The sequence below is a fragment of the Rattus rattus genome, chromosome 2 (assembly GCF_011064425.1).
Source record: "Rattus rattus isolate New Zealand chromosome 2, Rrattus_CSIRO_v1, whole genome shotgun sequence".
Classification (NCBI taxonomy): Eukaryota; Metazoa; Chordata; class Mammalia; order Rodentia; family Muridae; genus Rattus; species Rattus rattus.
In genome coordinates, this window is record NC_046155.1 from 119,485,970 (window position 1) to 119,505,474 (window position 19,505).

General features: G+C 46.7%; 1 protein-coding gene across 1 annotated transcript in view; it reads left to right on the top strand.

Moving 5' to 3' along the window:
* Iqgap1 (IQ motif containing GTPase activating protein 1) overlaps nucleotides 1–19,505 on the top strand; it is a 91,820-nt gene that overhangs the window by 54,502 nt on the left and 17,813 nt on the right. Inside the window, exons 16-29 of the mRNA XM_032893334.1 lie at nucleotides 3,551–3,641; nucleotides 3,793–3,960; nucleotides 4,473–4,615; nucleotides 8,589–8,759; nucleotides 9,490–9,573; nucleotides 9,665–9,736; nucleotides 9,829–9,898; nucleotides 10,261–10,469; nucleotides 12,035–12,190; nucleotides 12,794–12,957; nucleotides 14,200–14,424; nucleotides 17,955–18,095; nucleotides 18,184–18,268; nucleotides 19,237–19,469. Of these exons, the coding sequence (XP_032749225.1) occupies nucleotides 3,551–3,641; nucleotides 3,793–3,960; nucleotides 4,473–4,615; nucleotides 8,589–8,759; nucleotides 9,490–9,573; nucleotides 9,665–9,736; nucleotides 9,829–9,898; nucleotides 10,261–10,469; nucleotides 12,035–12,190; nucleotides 12,794–12,957; nucleotides 14,200–14,424; nucleotides 17,955–18,095; nucleotides 18,184–18,268; nucleotides 19,237–19,469 (2,012 nt within the window). The remainder of the gene's footprint in view (nucleotides 1–3,550; nucleotides 3,642–3,792; nucleotides 3,961–4,472; nucleotides 4,616–8,588; nucleotides 8,760–9,489; nucleotides 9,574–9,664; nucleotides 9,737–9,828; nucleotides 9,899–10,260; nucleotides 10,470–12,034; nucleotides 12,191–12,793; nucleotides 12,958–14,199; nucleotides 14,425–17,954; nucleotides 18,096–18,183; nucleotides 18,269–19,236; nucleotides 19,470–19,505) is intronic.

Consider the following 19,505-nt stretch of genomic DNA (forward strand, 5'->3'; position numbering starts at 1 on the left):
TCACTTTGGGTAGAATTGTCTTTTTTTAGGCATTTGTTAGCTTCCAAGTCCTACAAACCATCTAGGGAATAGTGTTAAAAATAGTTATCATAGAATTCTAAATTTAGCAAGCACAAAATTGTAATTTAAATTTAGTCTGTAGCTAGGTGTGGTAGCACATGCCTGAGCCCCAGCACTGATGAGTAGAAGCCAAGCCAGGGATTCATGACCACTCTCAGCTGCACAGTTAGTTTAAGGCTAGCTTGGGCTCCATGAGACCCTGTCTCAAAAATTGAAAACCATCAAAAACCCACGCAAAATATTTAGTTTGTAGTTAGTTCTCTTGGGCGGTGTCTTTGTGTCTGGTGATCCCAGGGTTAGAGAAGTTTACCAGAGAAGCCGCTTCTCCTGAGCCTTGTTGTGTGTCCTTGGTTGTTGCTGACAAGTATTCGTTCTTTGAAGGAACGCAGCTCCCTGTGGGAGTCCTCACATCTCCCACTTTCCTTTGCTCCCTTTTCTTGTTAATATTCTGACTAGAGCAGCAGAACTGACCTGTCTTCACGTCTAACACCCCCTCCCCCACTGCACGCGCCTCTACACAATCAAATCTATTTTAGTTACTGTACTTTTCCATGTTTAAGAATGTGATTTCTCTTTGTTGATGCCGCTAGGTAATGTTCATATGCTTTAGTGTCTGCCATGATCCCGCTAGTTCTTTAACATAGGTAAAATAGCTGATCTGAGTCATTGTCCACAAGAGGCTCTTCAGTGGTAGCCTCTGTTGTCTGGTAGGTTTGTCTGTGTCTGTTCGGTCCCTGCATGCCTTATTTTCGCTGTGTGTTTTATTTGGCAACCAAACATTCTACTGATAATGTGCTAACTCCAGAGATGAGATCTCTGCTCTCATAAGTCACTTGTTTAGTGTTTGCGGTATTCGTTGCGATGGCGGCTTGCTTTACTTTCCTGAGATTGCAGGTGCACGCAACTGTCCAGTGACCTTTCTGAACTCTGTGAACTGTCTTTGTCATGCATGTGCACGAAAATCTCCCTAATCAGCTCGTGATTTGCTAACAATTGGACAGGTGTCCTTGAATCCCTAGGACCAGTAAAGCCTCCTTGCCCTGCTGAGGGCCCTTTGTGCTTCAGCTCAGTAGGCGGATTACTGATGTATAGCTTTTTCTCCAAACTTGGTCAGACCCTCGCTCTAGCTTAGAGCTTTCGATTTTATTGGATATAATTTGCAGGCCATATAATTCATCATTATAAGCTATGTGTCATCGGCCCCACTGTATTCACGATCGCTTCCAGAAGAGTCTCTGTGTCCCCACCTGTACCAGCCGTGGCCTTCTTGATTCCCATCCAGTAATAGGTCACGTTTTCCCAGCTTTCTCTAAATACCTCTTCTCCAGATTTTCCTTCTAAGGTTTTTTGTTAGTATTCTTGGTTGTTGTTGCTGTTGTTGTTGCTGTTGTTGTTGTTGTCGTTGAGACTTTTATTTAACACCCAAGCATCAGTGATGCTAAACAGCTGGGGAAGGCCCTGGGACGAGGGCAAGCACTAGTAACCTCCCAGGGAACAGCAGCACAGAGCTCCCACTCTCACTCAGTGGGAAATGCCTTTGTGCCAGTTCTAACTCTTTCAAGCCTTCCTTCAGCCCATCAGCTTAGAAAAGCCAACTCTTGCCATTTCTTTGGTGCCATTTCTTTCCTTCCTTGAAGTGGGTACCTTTGGAGCACTTTCTGAGAATGAATTGCCAGTCCCTGGGTAGTAGAATCTGAATGCCCAAGATGAGAATCATTTTAATATTATGTACGTGTCTGGCTTTTAAAACTCTCTTCCCATCGACACACACATGCTTGCGTGTAAGCCGCCAGGAACCAGGGCTAGCATATCCCAAACCAACTTCTATTCATTCTCTTGCCTTTCATACCTTAGCTCCATTGTTTGGTTCTTACGTGTGAGGATTATGTGTGAAAGAAAGGTTAACCATAGTTCTTTGTTTTGGCCTGCATGGGGCAATGGGCGACAGGACTGTGAACAGTCAGAGCTCTTGCAGAGCTCTCTCTCCCTGCAGGGAAAGGCTGTGTTCAGCCTCCCAGCTCTGCTGATAGCTGATTCTACTTGGTATCTGTGTGAGAACCAGCAATGGCTGGATTCCAGTCCATGAAGTGCCCCTGCTTTGGTTGGTTGGTAGGGTTTGTGGGTGGCTTCTCTTGCAGTCTAAGACCATCTGCCCTGTCGCCTCTGACTTCTCAGCTCAGCCTGTGGCTGGCTCATGTGGCTTCACCCTGCAGTTGCTGTTGGTTAGTGTTTACAATACTGTGAGGACTGTGTGCGGCCACTCCCCATCTTTAGTGTATGTAACCTGAACACATAAGGGAAAAATACTCGAGGGGAGACAAAAGACCAGCAAAGGGGGGACAGGGAGGATGGGGGTAAGTAATAAAATGGTACATGCATCAAAACCCCATATTGAAGCCCTTCTATGTTAGCTTAAGGGAAAATAAACCACGGCCAGAATGAAACCAGCCAGTTCTGCTCCGTGACCTCTGTCACCAGGGGTCCGCTTGGACTCCACAGCTTTTCTTGGCTACCTCATCACTGTTTATTAGAATCCTTGTATGAAGGCTGGAGGGGTGGCTCAGCGGTTAAGCGCACCAGCTGCTCTTCCAAAGGTCCTGAGTTCAAATCCCAGCAATTACATGGTGGCTCACAACCATCTGTTACGGGATCTGATGCCCTCTTCTGGTGTTACTGAAACAGCTAGCATGTACTCATACATAAATAAATCTTTAAAAAAAAAAAAAAGAATCCTTGTATATGGTTTTAGTTTACAGCAAGTGATTCACAATGAAAGAAAGACTTGAGCAGGGCGTGGTGGCACACAAGTTTAATCCTAACATTTGGGAGGCAGAGGCAGGTGGATCTCTGAGTTTGAGGACAGCCTGGTCGACAAAGTGAGTTCCAGGACAGTCTGGGCTATGTATCGAAGGCCCTGTCTCAAAAACAAAACAAAACAAAACAAAAAGAACAACAACAAAACAAACACAATAACAATTTTTTAAAAAAGGAAAAACAAAAAGAAAGGTTTAGACTGTGATCTGATGACACCTGCAGTGAAAGTAACCCCAGGCTTTAAACAGGAGAATGAAAAGAACCTGGTTAAATAAGACGTGACAGCCTCGAAAGCCTTAGTTGTAGTGGGGAATTTGAGCTTCCCCTGTGTGTAGGGCCAAGGAGGCTTTCTGGACCGAGTGTATTAATACACACTCTCTGGTCTTTGTCCACTGTACAGGCCCTTGATCCCTTCCTAGTGTACCTGCTCCTGCTCCCTCCCTTGCTGCGGGCTTCCTGAGCGGTTTGGTTCCCCCTCACTCACCCTTTGGTTGCATTGGAGCCATTTCCTGTTTAACCTAGGGCAGGGTTTTTGATGCCTGGTTCTTTTCATTCACTTAATCCACGGCTCGTCTGTGGAGCTTTTCCTTCTGTAGCTGAGTCCCAGGAGGCCCTCACCACACATACCCTGACATTCACCATGACTTTATTATTGTTTGCTTTCAATCATATGTAGGAAACCCAGGACGAGTCAGCTGTGTTATGGTTAGATGAAATTCAAGGTGGAATCTGTCAGTCCAACAAAGACACCCAGGAAGCACAGAGGTGTAAGTGTTCGTGTGGTGGAGGGGAGAGGGACAGGGCGGGCGCCTTAGGTCTGCTGTGCAGGGGAGGTGGCTGGTAGGTATGCTGGGTGAGGTCATATGTGGATGTAGACATGTCCTAAACTGCTACACTAACAATTGTCTTCCAAGACAGTTGCCCTAGGAATCTTCGCCATCAACGAAGCCGTAGAGAGTGGTGATGTTGGCAGAACCCTGAGTGCCCTTCGTTCTCCGGACGTTGGCTTATATGGAGTGATCCCCGAGTGTGGGGAAACATACCAGAGTGACCTTGCTGAAGCCAAGAAGAAAAGACTAGCAGCAGGTGGGTCATGGGGAGGTACATATGTCCATGAGCTAAGCACTGAGCAAACGAGACAGATGTAAGCCAAGATACTTTAGTGTGGGTAAACAGTATTTAGGCTCACTTTGCAGGAAATAGTCCTAAACTGTGAATGCTTGTAGACCAATCCTATGAGAGTGTGGGAAGGATCCGAGATACTTGGCTGTTTGCCCTTCCTAGGATGCCCTGCCTTTTCTGAATAGTTTTCTGACTTCAGGATTTAGACAGAGGAATTGAAAGAAGAGTGTGGTTGGTTTTGTGATGGGACCTCTATGTGATCCCTTTTTATAATATGACATGCATGACATAAACTAGACATTACTTAGCCAAGGCTCAGTGGACGAATGCCATGCCCTTTACTGTTGCATCCAAGGAACAGGTTTTGGGAAATGTTTAGTTTCTCAAAGCTGACTAGAGTAATCCTCTGGTGTTGGCGATATCAGTGTTGGAGTGGGACTCTGGGTCACTGTCTTTGCCCCTCTCTTTTCTGACAGGAGACAATAACGGCAAGTGGGTGAAGCACTGGGTGAAAGGCGGGTACCATTACTACCACAATCTGGAGACGAAAGCAGGAGGATGGGCTGAACCCCCAGACTTTGTGCAGAATTCTGTGCAGCTTTCTCGAGAGGAAATCCAGGTAGGCCTGTTGCAGGTAAAAAATAAAAAAGGTGGAACGACCAGTTCCCGTGTGTACCCAGGTGGTCACTCTCGCTAGTTCCGCCTCTGGCGGGCCACTGGGACTAGCACTAATTTATCTCAGTGGCTCTACGATGCCCCCATGGTGCATCTCTGATCCAGGCAGTCCGAGGGCCATTCCAGTGTGCCACCTTGCCACGCTGCTTTGCTCTCACTCATGGTTCCCCTGGGTTGTTACCATGCCAGGCATACACATCCCAATTCTGTGGTAGGCTCTCTTGAACTCAATTAAGATGCCACATGAAAGAACACACCACACAATAACCTCTGATCCAATTAATAAGATATAATTTGCCCATCTAGATAGCACAAAATCTTGTACACACCCACCCCTTTAAAATATTCATTTGTAGTTTTTTTTTTTTTTCTTTTCTTTTTTTCGGGGCTGGGGATTGAACCCAGGACCTTGCACTTCCTAGACAAGCGCTCTACCACTGAGCCAAATCCCCAACCCCCCTTTAAAATATTCATAATAGGGCTGGAGAGATGGCTCACCAGTTAAGAGCCCTGACTGCTCTTCCAGAGGTCCTGAGTTCAATTCCCAGCAAACACATGGTGACTCACAACCATCTGTAATGGGATCCAATGCCTTCCTCTGGTGTGTCTGAAGGCAGCTACAGTGTACTCATATACATAAAATAAATAAATCTTATAAAAATATTCATAATAACCTGTATCTATGCGCGGGAAAGAATCTTAACATCTGCTGCCGTGTTCTCCCAGCTCCTTTTCTCCTGCTTTTCCCTCTCCTTCTAAAACCTCTGGTCCCGCCTCCCTTCCTTCTTGTCCAATGACAGGCCTTGTTTTATCTTGCCTGCCTTCCCCTGCATAATGGTAACAATCTTCATAGGCCACCTTTCTTCACACAAGAAAGATCTGAGAGAAAGTGCTTCAGGGTTAGTACTGATTCAGAGGAGAAATACTTGTGACCGGCAGTCCTGGACGCAAATGTAGACTGCAATGAGTTATTTTGGAATAATCATGTTCTAGTGGTTTGGGAGGTGGTGAAGTCTGAAATTGAAAACGTAAATTGTACAATTCAGTGAGTTTCACCGTGTGGTTTTTAAAGAAAACTTGGGTGACCCATTGCTCTGCCTCCTGGCCTTTCGGTGTCAGGGAAACATCAGGCCTGGAACAGAGACAGTGAGTGCAGACAGATATGGGGGCTCTAGCACAGTACTGTCATGGAGTTAGGGGACATTTAATTCTGTCCTGGAGGAAGGCAGACTGAGTGACATTTTTAACAGGTGAGTAAAGAGGAAAGAATGTCCAGGATGGAAAGGGGAAAGTCACTGAGGGTGGAAAACCAGGACCTTGTGAGGAAAGATACACTTGCTGCTGACTGCCACAGCCGAAGAGACTGCAGTGAGGGAGGGACCAGTGCTGGGCCGAGGACTGGAGAGTCTCCCTAACCTCCTTAGGCACAGCCAGGCCTAGACAGCGCTTTGCATGTGGGTCCAAGAACTGGCACCCGGGACTGGGGTGATGCTCCTCCCTGACTTAGCACACAGCCCAATCGCGTACCCCTCCGAAGGTAGTGGCTGGCAAGTACGGCACCCCTGAGCCCGACTCCACTTGCACCTGTCATCTTACGGGACACCCACCTGATCCTTCCTTGTGTGACCTCAGGAGGAAGTCTCTCACTGTCAGTTATTGCCTAATGTCTGTTACCATCCCCTCTGGCTCCTACAAGACTTGACCTCTCATAGTTCTGTTATTATTCTTGTCTGAATTTAATGTTCTGGGTGGAGATCGATCCCGTGGGTCTAAGGCAGTGCTTGGAAGGCCACATTTTTAACAGTTCCCAGGCAGTGTTGCTGCTGCTACTCTAAGGACTGCTTGTAAGTATTGACCCACATACAGATCATGTCTTCCTTACCCAAACACAAAGCCGACCATGATGCTGCACATCTTTAGTCTCAGCTGTCTGGAGGCAGAAACAGGTGGAACTCTGTGCATTCAAGGCCAGCCTGGTCTATGTAGTGAATTCTAGAACATCCAGGAAGACAGAGAGAGACCCTGTCTTCTAAAAGAGATAAAAGAAAGCAAAGGCCATAGGGTTTCTCTGGTTTAGCCTAACCTGCATTCACAGCCTGTCTTAAGTGCCTTGACGGTTAGTCTGCCCCAGTTCTCTCCTGTTGCCGTCTATTTGTTAGCTCCCAACAGAAAGCCTGCCATCTTTAGTGAAAATGCCTTCCTTAGTATCTGGCAACAGTCTTTGAATTGTCAGATGCCCATTGGATGTCTCTGTAAAACCTTCTCCAGGCAGATCTCTCCAGACCTCCTGCCTGCTACCTTGTCTCTGCTCCTGCCTGCCTTGGACGGCGGCCCTCTATCACTCCCTCACCCTGTGGGGCTCCTAAACCATTAGCGAGGACACTGTCAGGCACCAAGTCCAGCACCACCATGATCTCGTTCAAGCCTATGGAATCTGTATGCTATGCTGTGACCTGAGATCCATACCTCTAAATCTTAGCGCTTTCCACCTTCCATCTAGATGCCCAGATACCTCAGACACAGCAGGGCAGAACAATAGAAACTGAAATAAGGGGTTAGGGGGCTTGTCACATTTTGGTTTGTCTCTCTTACAGAAGGTAATCATGGACTTTAGCCACTCAGGGAGGTGTGGCCTCACACGTCAGAGCTCCAGGAGCCTTCACTCTTGATGTCCCTCATTCTTAGAACATTCTCAAAGACAGTGCAGAATGCTATCCACCAGAATAGCTTCCAGGCAGGAAGCAGAGAGAAGGAGGAGCATCAGGGTGTGCTCTCAGCTCTCCCTTATGAGCTTTCCCAGAGCACTTAGTACACTCAGATTTTGGTGTGCATGCTAGCCCCCTCCCCCCCAATCTCTAACACTAAGGAAAGAAAGAACGGGCATATTGGTAGGTAATCAGATAAATAGACATTCATAAACATCCTCCCAGCTGCTGCCTCATTCAAGCCCAGACCCTTTTACTGGGATCACAGTAGTAGCACTCTAATTCACCTCATTCATATTTGCCTCAAAATTCTTTCCCAGCAAGCTTGTGTGCATGTATGTCCACATATGCATATATAATCCTATAATCTACACATATAACATACACATAAAACATATATGACCTCTAATTGCAGTGCTTGGGAGTTTGAAGCAGAACGATAAGAGTTAAAAGCTAGCTCAGACTACATACCAAGATCCTGTCTCAAAAACAAAATAAAATAACTGTGTGTGTGTGTGCACACGTGTATGTGTGCGTGTGTGCATGCATGCGGGAGAGAGAGATGTGCTTGTGTGTCGGGGGACGGCACACATGAACACAACTCTCTCTCTAGTTCATTAGCTCTTCTGCCAATAGTGCTGTTTTGTTTTGTAAGATTTATTTATGTATGTATGTGAGTTCTTTATATGCACACCAGAAGAGGGCATCAGATCCCATGGTAGATGGTTGTAAACCACCTTGTGGTTGCTGGGATTGAACTCAAGACCTCTGGAAGAGCAGATAGTGAATGCTCTTATCCACTGAGCCATCTCTCCAGCCTGGTACTGTTTGTTTGTTTTAAATAAATTTGATTATTTTATTCCTCTATTCAAAAGTGTTCCTATTGTCCACCTGTATTAACAATCGACGCTCTCTGGCCTGGCGAGCAGTGTGCGTTGGGGTGTCCTACATACTTCTGGGTTTTCACTAGCACCATGTGCCAGTGCTGATGGATGGGGTCATGAATACAGGAATGAGTTAAAGGCCTGACTTTTAATTACTTCATTATTAATGAACAAATCAGCTTGGCCCTGGGAACCACACCTGAGGTCTTCATGCCCAATACTCAACTGAAGATCGGCCATAGATGAACGGAGAGTGAAGTTAGCTGTGTGCTCTGGTGATGCTTTATGTCCGTTCTCTTGTCCCTAAATGTGACCAAATGCTTTTCAGAGCTCCATCTCTGGAGTAACCGCTGCGTATAACCGAGAGCAGCTTTGGCTGGCCAACGAAGGCTTGATTACCAAGCTGCAAGCCTGCTGCCGTGGGTACCTCGTTCGACAGGAATTCCGATCCCGGATGAACTTTCTGAAGAAACAGATCCCCGCCATCACCTGCATTCAGGTACTTCACACAGTGAGCAGGCCTCTAGAGCAGGAGGAATAAACTGTCACTATAAAACTGAATGTGTGAGTGTGTTTCTTGTGATCTCTTTTCTCATCTTTGGACAGTTACTTCCTGTTTGTGACATTAGATGGTTGTGCTTTGGTAGCAAGAGGCATTAGTGAGCACCCTGTCTGTGGAGAATACTTGCACCGCTGTGGTGTATATGATAGTGATATATTCTAGTCACAATAAATAAAACAATAGTGCTTCAGTAATAGTAACAGAAAAATCGAACTAGGGATTTTGGCTCCATTGCTGCTAGACACCGTGGGTCTCAAGTTTCCTTCTCTGTGGAATGGGTACACTACTGTGTATCTCCCTCACCTGGTAAGAGTGACGATGACAAACAAGTGAATCAATTGACTCACTTTAAGATGTGATAAGTGTGGGCTAGGGATACAACTCAGGGCAGAGCACACACAGAGTGTACACAAGGCCAGACATTAGGTCCCCAGCCCTAGAGCCCCCAAACAAGACCGTGTGTACTGTTGTCACATGGTTGATGTCAGGGAAGTAGAACATGGCTGTGTGATTTCAGGGAGGCATGGTCTGAGCCTGGTAGAGGGCCTTCTTCCTACAGCGTCGTCAGAATATTGTACTTGGGGAATAGCAAGCTGAGGGCTTTGTTTGTTTTAACTTTCACTGGTTCTTTGACAATAATGCCATGTATACTGTGTGGTGCCTTTAGTCACAGTGGAGAGGATACAAACAGAAGAAGGCATATCAAGATCGGCTGGCTTACCTGCACTCCCATAAAGACGAAGTTGTGAAGGTATGGTAGCCCAGCAGGGTTTGCCCATGTGGGGTGCAAGCGTGTTGTGTTGGAAAGGTCTCCTCTAAGTTCCAGGATCCCTCTTCCACAGATTCAGTCCCTTGCCAGGATGCATCAAGCCAGAAAGCGCTATAGAGATCGCCTACAGTATTTCCGAGACCACGTAAGTAGCCTTGGCCCAGCAGACTGCTCAGGTGACTGCTTCTGTGTATGCAGTGGACAGAGGAGTAAAGGAATGTCTTCTTTCTTCCTTAGATAAATGACATTATCAAAATCCAGGCTTTCATTCGGGCAAACAAAGCTCGTGATGACTACAAGACTCTCAGTGAGTAACCATGGCTCAGCGGTGAAGAGTTGAGGCAGTGCGTGGGAGCCCTCAGGTCCTGAGTACTCTCCACGGATCTCTTTGGTTGTCCTGAAGGCAAGGCATGGGGGAAGGGTGCCACTTGTGATTAAGCCCCGTTGCTAACATGTGGCTGGGTGTCTTGCTGCTTGCCGATGTAGCCCCTGTGGTAACACAGTAACAGGACTGAGGAGCTGCACTTGGTGGTTGTCTGAGCACATTCAAACCTAAGAATTAATATCTCGTGTGTCACTAGAGCTTCAAGACAGTACTGACCGTAACTCAGACTTAGGCTGTTTTCTGGTAAGTCGGGGTCTTTGTCTGATCCATAATTTCTCTGTCAGTCAATGCTGAGGATCCGCCTATGATTGTGGTCCGAAAGTTTGTCCACCTCCTGGACCAAAGTGATCAGGACTTTCAGGAGGAGCTTGATCTTATGAAGATGCGGGAGGAGGTCATCACCCTCATCCGTTCTAACCAGCAGTTGGAGAATGACCTCAATCTCATGGATATCAAAATTGGCCTGCTAGTGAAGAACAAGATCACCCTGCAGGTATGGACAGGGCTGCCTCCCTCTCCCTAGTCTAACAGGGATGTGGAGACTGATGCGCTTTTGAGAGAACCCTTTTCTAATTCCACCAACTCTCATTTTCTCTTCTTCATTTTTGCTTCCTTAGAGACTAAGACTCCATTTCTAGATGTTTTGGTTCAATGAATCCCCTCATTTATCCGTCTATTATCTTCACTTTTATTACAAATAACACCCCAGTCGGTGTCCACTATCCTGAGGACGAGTTTGCTTAGGACAAGGTCTCTAACTGCTAAGCTCCACTCCTGTCCCATCCCCATGGCGAGGAGTGCAGACTCACCATTGTGCCCAGCTGACTTTGTTTCCAGAATTACGTTCTGGGTGATTTTTTTCCTTTAGGGTTTTAAACTTTAGATATTTTGGAGTTTAGGCTATTTATTTATTTATTGTTTAATTTATTTGGGACACATGTAGAGGTCACAGACTGAATTGCAACTTGTTTCTTCTAACATATGACACGCCCCGGAGGTCAGACGCAGGTTGCCAGGCGTGGCAGCAGGCGCCATTACCTACCATTAGCTTCCTCATCAGCCCCCTCCCCCATTTGTTTATTATTTTATGTGTATATGTTCACGTGCTTATACACCTATGCACCCAAGAAGGTCTGAAGAGCGTGTCAGATCTCCTGGAACTGGAATCACAGCTAATTGTGGGCCACCATGTGGTTGCTGGGAGTTGAACTCAGGTCCTCTGGAAGGACAGACAGCATCTTAACTGCTGAGCCATCTCTCCAGTCGTCACCAGCCTTTTTTTTAAAACCTTCTGGTTGTTTATTTGTTTATTCATTTTGGGCAGCATGGGAAATTGACCCAAGGCTTCACACATACTCGGCTGAGCTACGTACCCAACCGCCCTCCAGTTGCCTTCCACCCAGCTTTGTGTAAATTTTATTCAGTGACAGTATCTTGATATGTTGTCCATGTTGGACAGCCTTGTACTTGTTTTTCTTGACCTTGAATGACTAGGATTACAGACAAGCGCCATCATGCACAGCTAAAGAATATGTTTATGTGTCTGTTTATTGTGATGCTAGATTGAACCCCAGGTGTTAGACATGCTGGTTGGGTACTCTGCCCCTGAGCTGTATGTCTGTCCCTTGAGATATGTACACCCTCAGTTAGTAGCATCCTTGAAGCCATGGGTTTCACCTCACAGATTGCATAACCTAGGCATGGTGGTGCACACCTTCACCCCTGCACTTGGGAAATGGAAGCAGGAAGATCAGAAGTTGAAGGTCACCCTTAGCCACAGAGCAAGTTGAAGGCCAGCATAGGGTACATGAGATCCCTTTTGTTTTTAAGATTCATGATTTTAAAATCAACTCCTAGAAGTCGTTCCATGGACATTTCCCCTCTGATCCCATGGGAAATCCATGCTTGAGCTCTGCACAGTGAGGCGGCGGTAGGAGATGGAGTTACGGGAAACGGGATGACATCAGCTGTGTGGTGGGATTGGCCAGCGGTGCTTCTTCACAATGCCCATGGTCTCTGCTCCGCCAGCTTTTGATCAGTGTGGGTTTCTGTTTCTAGGATGTGGTTTCCCATAGTAAAAAACTTACCAAAAAGAATAAGGAGCAGTTGTCCGACATGATGATGATAAACAAGCAGAAGGGCGGGCTCAAGGCCCTGAGCAAGGAGAAGAGGGAGAAGCTGGAAGCCTATCAGCACCTCTTCTATCTGCTACAGGCAAGTGGCGGCCCCCGGAGTCTGACCTTGTCTCCACTGAGGGTTATGTGAGGGGCTGTCTTGGTTTCCTTCCGTATGTTACAATCCTTGGAGTTCTACAAAGCATGAACATGGGAGGGATAAGTTCAGGAAGCCTCGGCTCTAGACAAAGAGCTACAGGCAACTAAGGCATGCTGGGAGCAGGAGAAATAGTCCTCCCCGGGGAAGAGCACACCCACTGGCTATCCAGTACCGAATGGTCGGCCTGAAAATGTACACACAAGTAACATTATGCAGACTGAGCAGGTTGTCATTATATATTTATATTCAACAATTAAAGAAAAAGAGGCCATGAGCCAGAGAGCAAGGGTGGGGTATATAAGACGCATTGTAGGGGTTGGGGATTTAGCTCAGTGGTAGAGCGCTTGCCTAGCAAGCACAAGGCCCTGGGCTCTGAAAAAAAGAAAAAAGAAAAAAGAAAAAAAAAAGAGGCATTGTGGGAGGAAACAGAAGGGAAAAATAATAAAATTATATTTCCAAAATTAATATTAAAAAAAGCATGAATGAAAAGACAAATTGGCCTTTATGTTACCTAGAAGTTTCTTATGTGTTGTTTTATTTCAGACCAACCCTACCTATCTGGCCAAGCTGATCTTTCAGATGCCACAGAACAAGTCCACCAAGTTCATGGACTCTGTGATCTTCACGCTGTACAACTATGCATCCAACCAGCGGGAGGAGTACCTGCTGCTCCGACTCTTCCAGACGGCACTGCAGGAGGAGATCAAGTAAGGACGCGGTGAGCGGGCGGGCCGGTCACCAGAGATGGGGCGGACCCAGACCAGCCTTAGCCTTTCCTTGGTCTCAATTTGTGAGAAATACTTTTTTTTTAAAGTATGTACTTTAAAAAAAAAAAAAGCATGAGTGGAAAGAGAAACCAGCCTTTGTATTATCTAGAAGTTTCTCTATAGCAAGTGTAAAGTGTTGTTAACTGTCCAGCATAGCTGCACATTCCTGAAATCCCAGCATTCCAGAGGTTGGACAGGAGGGTGATAGTTAACAGGATTAACGCCCAGACCAGGTCTTCACACCTAAGGCCTTCCAAAGTGTCTTAGTTAGGGTTTCCATGACCCAGACAACTCATAAAGAATAACATTTAATTGGGGCTGGCTTACTGGTTCTGAGGTTTCATCCATTATCCTCACGGCAGGAAGCATGGCAGCATCCAGGCAGGCATGGTGCTGGAGGAATTGAGAGTTCTACATCTTGTCCTGAAGGCAAACAGAAGACCGGCTTGTAGGCAGCTAGGAGGAGGGTCTCACAGCCCATCCCCACAGTGACACACCTCCTCCTCCAAGGCCACACCTCCTAATATGCCACTCCCTAGGCCAAGCATATGCAAGCCACCACACAAAGCATTACTGTGTCCAGTGTGGTCACCCGTCTGTCCCTGTCTAGGTCTCCACTCATCAAGAGGCAACAGAACCAAACTAGACAGAAGCTGAGTCTCACCACTTATTACTGTAACAGTTATTACAGTCAGGAGTGACTCGAGAGAGAGCCAGGAGGGACTGGTAGGATGGCTCAGTGGGTAAAAAGTGCCAGCTACCAAGCCTGATGACCTGAGTTTCATCCTCAGACGGACCACATGGTAGAAAGAACTGACTCATTCTCTGACCCTCACATATATTCTAGGTAAAGAACTGTACATATTAAAGAGCTGAACAGTATGGTGGCTGTAATCCCAGCATCCAGGAGGCTGAGGCGAGAAAATTATAGACTGTCTCAAACGAAACAGAAAGTATTGTCAGGAGGCGGTGACAGAGGCAGGAGGATTAGGAGTTAGGCTAGCTTCAGCTACACAGAGAGGCTTTACCTCAGGGGAAAATGATGTGATGGTCCTGGTCCAACCATGACTCTTACACCTGAGTGAGCAGGTTCTGTGAGTGCCAGGAAGTGCTTCCAGAGGGACATCTATAGGTCGGTAGATTCTGAGATCAGTTTAACTTTTTGTGTTTGGCATCTCACAGGTCAAAGGTGGATCAGATTCAAGAAATCGTCACAGGAAACCCTACAGTTATTAAGATGGTTGTAAGCTTCAACCGTGGTGCCCGGGGCCAGAATGCCCTCCGGCAGATCTTGGCCCCTGTTGTGAAGGAAATTATGGATGACAAGTCTCTCAACATCAAAACCGACCCCGTGGACATTTACAAGTCTTGGGTTAATCAGATGGAGTCTCAGACAGGAGAGGCGAGGTATGGTGATCTTTTGTGTGTTTGCTGTTTTCTGTATCTTTTTCAAAAAGCAGTTACTTTCGATTTACAAAGGAATGGTTTTTCAAACAACTTTTCCTGCCAGGCATGAGGTGGGTGCCTCATGTTCACAGTCTCACTCAGCATTTGGGGTCTAGAGGCAGAAAGCTCGGTCCTAGCTACATAGTGAGTTCTGGGCCAGCATAGACTACAGAGAAAACACACACACACACACACACACACACACACACACACACACACACACACACACACACACACACACACACACACACCCTCTCTCTCATTTCCTTTGAGAACTATGCTGTAAGTTGTTAAGTTGATAATTCGCTTATTTAGCAAATACTTACTGAGTGCCTGCAATATGCTAGCACTGTTAGATACATGTGGGATAAAACATAACAGTGAGTGAGGCATGGATAGCATAGCCCTACAGGTAAGGCTCTTCCTGTGTGATTCTGGAGAACTGAATTTCATCTCCAGAGTCCACATAAACATGGAGAGAACCATCACCTCCAATGATGATGATGATGATAATAACTATAATAGTAATTGAAGCAGATTTATTGAAGCCTTACTCCTTCATAGCTTATTGGGGAACAGAGACAACAAACAGATAAATAAAAATTACAACCATGGAAAGGCTTTAAAAGTTTTGTAAGGTATTCTACCAGAGTACAGGAGGGTGCTAGTGTTGACAGGCAGTTAGGGAAACCATCTGCTGCGGTGGGACTTTTTTGGGGGAATGCCCTGCTGCAGAGGGCCTAGCACTTGAAAAGACCCGGCTGTAACTGGAGCAGTTGGATGGGAAGGGCCGTGTATTTGGGATCAGGAGGAAAGGATGTGGATAGGGTGAACCATGATCTGTGCCTGGGTAGAGCTTAACCAGGAATACATTAGTTATGGGAGATGAGTCGGCCATAGTGAACTCTATCTACCACAGACAGACAGACAGATAGACAGACAGACAGACAACAAAAGCTTGTCAGTCAATCAAATTTGGTAAAGCCAGGAAAACAAAAGTTCAGAGAGCATGCTGCTGCTCTTGCTGTTACTCAGGTTGGGGAGGACCCAGAGACTAGATGTGTGGGACTCCGGTGCACCAGGGCGGGTTAGATGGCAGGAAGCTTGCTGGGATAGCTTTCGCACCAGTGGCCATTCGATGACATGGTGGTGCATGCGTGTAAAGCCAGCATTGTGGAGGATGAGGTAGATATTCAGAATGAGCGAGACCCTATCTCAGCCAAACCAAACCAAACCAAAAAAATGTGTCACTGTAGATGAGTCACGAAGTGTTCTGAAGCGTTAAGACACACCATTGAGTTGAGTGTTCTGTAGTCTAACACTGGGAGTCTGATCTTTTCTGGGCATCGTGGAAACTTTTCTTGTATTTTTTTTTTTTCTTCCTGTGCTGAGAATTGAACACTCAGCTCAGCTCTCAGCTCCACCACCTGCCTCTACTCACTGCCTTTGTCTGGGAAGGCCATTCTTAGATAGCAGCCCCATGAACACTGCTCAAGGTCACTAAGTCAATCGGTCATTTACAAATCTGAATTCTACTAGCCAGTTCAGTAGTTTTTTCTTGTTGGTGTCTGTAAGAAAGTAGTGTTTCCTGATTTTCACAAAATGGAAACTGATGCTTTTTTAATTCCAGTACCTGTGAGGTATGTGAAGCCACCTGACATATAATCATCATAGGTCCCCACTTTTCCCTTCTCCTTAGCCTCCCCACACAGTACTTAATCATACATTACAAATACTGTCCTGGATCTCATTCAGCATGCTAGGACAGTCATGCCCCTGTCTGCTTATCTCAGTTTACCATGGTGACCATACCCAACTCGCCACACGCGGATGAAGTTTATCAAAATCCTTGAAGTAGCAGTCACGGGGCTCAATCAAGATGCCAGCAAGGAACATCTGTTCCTTGGCTTCTTCAATTTCTGGTGGCCTTTGGCCCTGATTGGCTTGCAGCCCTGTGATTGTAGTCTCTGCCTCCCTGGTTGCCTCTGCCCCCCTCTGTATACTAAATCTCCCTGTCTCTCTTACTAGGTCACCTGCTTTATATTCAGGGAGCACTTGGATAATCTACGAAAATCAGTGCTCCTTTTTTTAACCTTGAAAATACCAGAAACCTCCCTGTATTTCTTTTTATCTTTCCTTATATTTCTTTATATTTCCTTCTTGTTACATGTAGGCCCATGTTGTAGCACATCTGCCATTCCTATGCCAATCTGTCTGTCTGTCTCTGTCTGTCTCTGTCTCTCTGTCTGTCTGTCTGTCTCTCTCTCTTCCTTCCTCCCTCCCTGCGTCCCTCCCTCTCTTTCCTTTTGGACAAGTCCTTCTGTATTCCAGTCTGGCCTTAAATACCCTGTGTAACTGAAGATGACTTTGAACTCAGATCCTTCGCCTCCACCTCCCAAGTATGAATTGTAGAGTCTGATTTCTGTGCTGTTGGGGATTTAATCCAGGGCTTGTGTGTGCTAGACAGTCTGTTGCATGGCCTGGCCCCCAGCCTTGTTTGACTAGCCCAGTGCCTCAGCTCCTGTGTCTGTCTGTCTCCCCTGACGTGGAAAGGTGCCACGTCCTTGGCTGTGCTGTCTCTTCAGTGCCTGTGGGTCTTCCTGGTCTGCACTGTTGCCCCTTCGTCATTGTTCATACTCATTGTCTCTGGGTCAAGCTGAAACACTGCTTTCCCACATCTCCCATCTGTGTCTGTCTGTCCATCTTTATTTTTACAGTGAGCCTGGGTGGTCTTTTTGCTTAAAATGTGTGTGTCTGTATGTCTGTATGTCTGAGTGTGTGTGTCTGTGTGTGTGTGTCTGTGTGTGTGTCTCTGTGTCTGTGTGTCTGTGTGTGTGTCTCTGTGTCTGTGTGTCTGTGTGTGTCTCTGTGTCTGTGTGTGTCTGTGTGTGTCTGTATGTCTGTGTGTCTGTGTGTGTGTCTGTGTGTGTGTCTGTGTTAGGGGGGAAGGGAGCATGTGGAGGTCAGAGGATAACTTTGCGAAGCTGGTTTTCTCTGTCCACGTTTCTGTGTGGTCTGGGTGTGAGGGAGCCTTCCTTCCTTTCTCCATTCTGAGTAGAGGCTCCTCCTGTGACCTGCAGCAGTCCTGATCAGCTTACTGCTCAGAAGCGTTGTTCTTCTTCATTGCTGGGGGTTAACCTGGGGTCATGGGTACGCCATGCCAGTGCTACATCACTGAGCTAACCTCTAGCCCACATAGGGTGTTTATGATTACCTGCTCATATGCTGTGCTGCTGTGAGACTCAAGAGAAGATCCGATGGCTTCCATTTGTTTGTGGCTAAGTGCATATCAGGGCGTGTGACACAGGACATGAGGCATCCAGTTCACAGCTGAGAGCCCAGACTCAGATTCTAGCCTAGCTTTACCAGCCTGTGCAGAGGAGCCTAAGTTAGCTAAGCTTTCTGGGTCTATTTGTAAAAGACAAGTTCTTGCCCCTAACTATTCCCGGGGGTTCGTCTAACATTGCTGGGGATCGTCTCTGTTTTCTCAGCAAACTGCCTTATGATGTGACCCCTGAGCAAGCCTTGTCTCATGAAGAAGTGAAGACGAGGTTAGACAACTCCATCAGGAACATGAGGGCTGTGACAGACAAGTTCCTCTCAGCCATTGTCAGCTCTGTGGACAAAATCCCGTAAGTGCCAGCAGTTGTGACCCCAGATAATGCCTGGTTGGTGGTGCCCCCTGCGGCCTGACCTCGCTCTGTTTTGTCCGTCCCCCAGTTATGGGATGCGCTTCATTGCCAAAGTGCTGAAGGACTCTTTGCACGAGAAGTTCCCGGATGCTGCCGAGGACGAGCTGCTGAAGGTAGGAAGCGGAAAATGGCGGGTTCCTCCCTTCAATGTCAGCCCCCAGTGACCACAGACCAGCAGAACAGGCCTGAGTTCTCCACTGTGAGCCTCCAAAGCAGTCATAACTAGGAGGCAGTGGTCCTTCTCAGCAGAGAGACTCTATTTATTCATCTTTAAAGGCCCAAGTGTACCAAGTCTATTTGGCAGTGGGAAGTCCTCTTTTCTCTGGAGCATTGCACCCTCTCCTGGTGGCCAGGTGAATAGCACAGGGCTCTGCTGAGGCTCTGCTAACTCTTCTTGCTCCGCTGTACTCCCTTCTACTTGTGTTTTTACCTTTTAAATCTGAACGCTTTTCTCTTCTCTCTCCTAGTTCTGTGCTTTCCTACAGTGAGGCCTCGATTCTAGACTTTCTGTCCAGGTGAATTAATTTTATTTTTTTCTGGAACTCTAGGGGAGATGCCATGATTGTCCTTTCGTTCTCCTGTGGAAGACGTGTGTTGAGTGAATCTCATTTCAGAGGCATGAACGTGGCCTTTGCAGTCTGTGGCATGTGGATGGTGGGGTTTAGACAGATGGCATTGTGCTAACTAGGTCATCTTAAGGACTTACTTTCACCGTGCTCTATGGCTTCCTAAAAACCCACCTACAAAACCCACAAAGGTGTTTGACATCAGCCTGAGCTGCTGCTATAACATGAACAGAAGGTGTCCTGGCGTGTTGAGTCACACACCTTAAATGCTACTTATATATTCTAAGTCTACTCCTCTACTCGTCTCTGGGACCAGTTTCAGTCCCTTTATCCGCCCTACACACATCCGTTTGAGGTTTAGGTCTTAAAGGAAAGTGTATGTGCATGAATGCATGTTGGTGCGTGTCTCTTGTTGACCTTCCTCACAGGACTGCATTTTCTCATTTTCATTGCTAGCAAAGTCCCACATGGTGTCCTCAGTGGTCTAGTCTTTAACGCCCAGGCTTCTATTTCAGATTATTGGTAACCTGCTTTACTACCGATACATGAACCCGGCCATCGTCGCTCCTGATGCCTTCGACATTATTGACCTGTCAGCAGGAGGCCAGCTCACCACAGACCAGCGTAGAAATCTGGGCTCCATTGCGAAGATGCTGCAGCACGCGGCTTCCAACAAGATGTTTCTGGGTGATAATGCTCACCTAAGCATCATTAATGAATATCTCTCTCAGTCCTACCAGAAATTCAGGTAAGGGACAACGTGGATGACTCCAAAGAGTCTGTG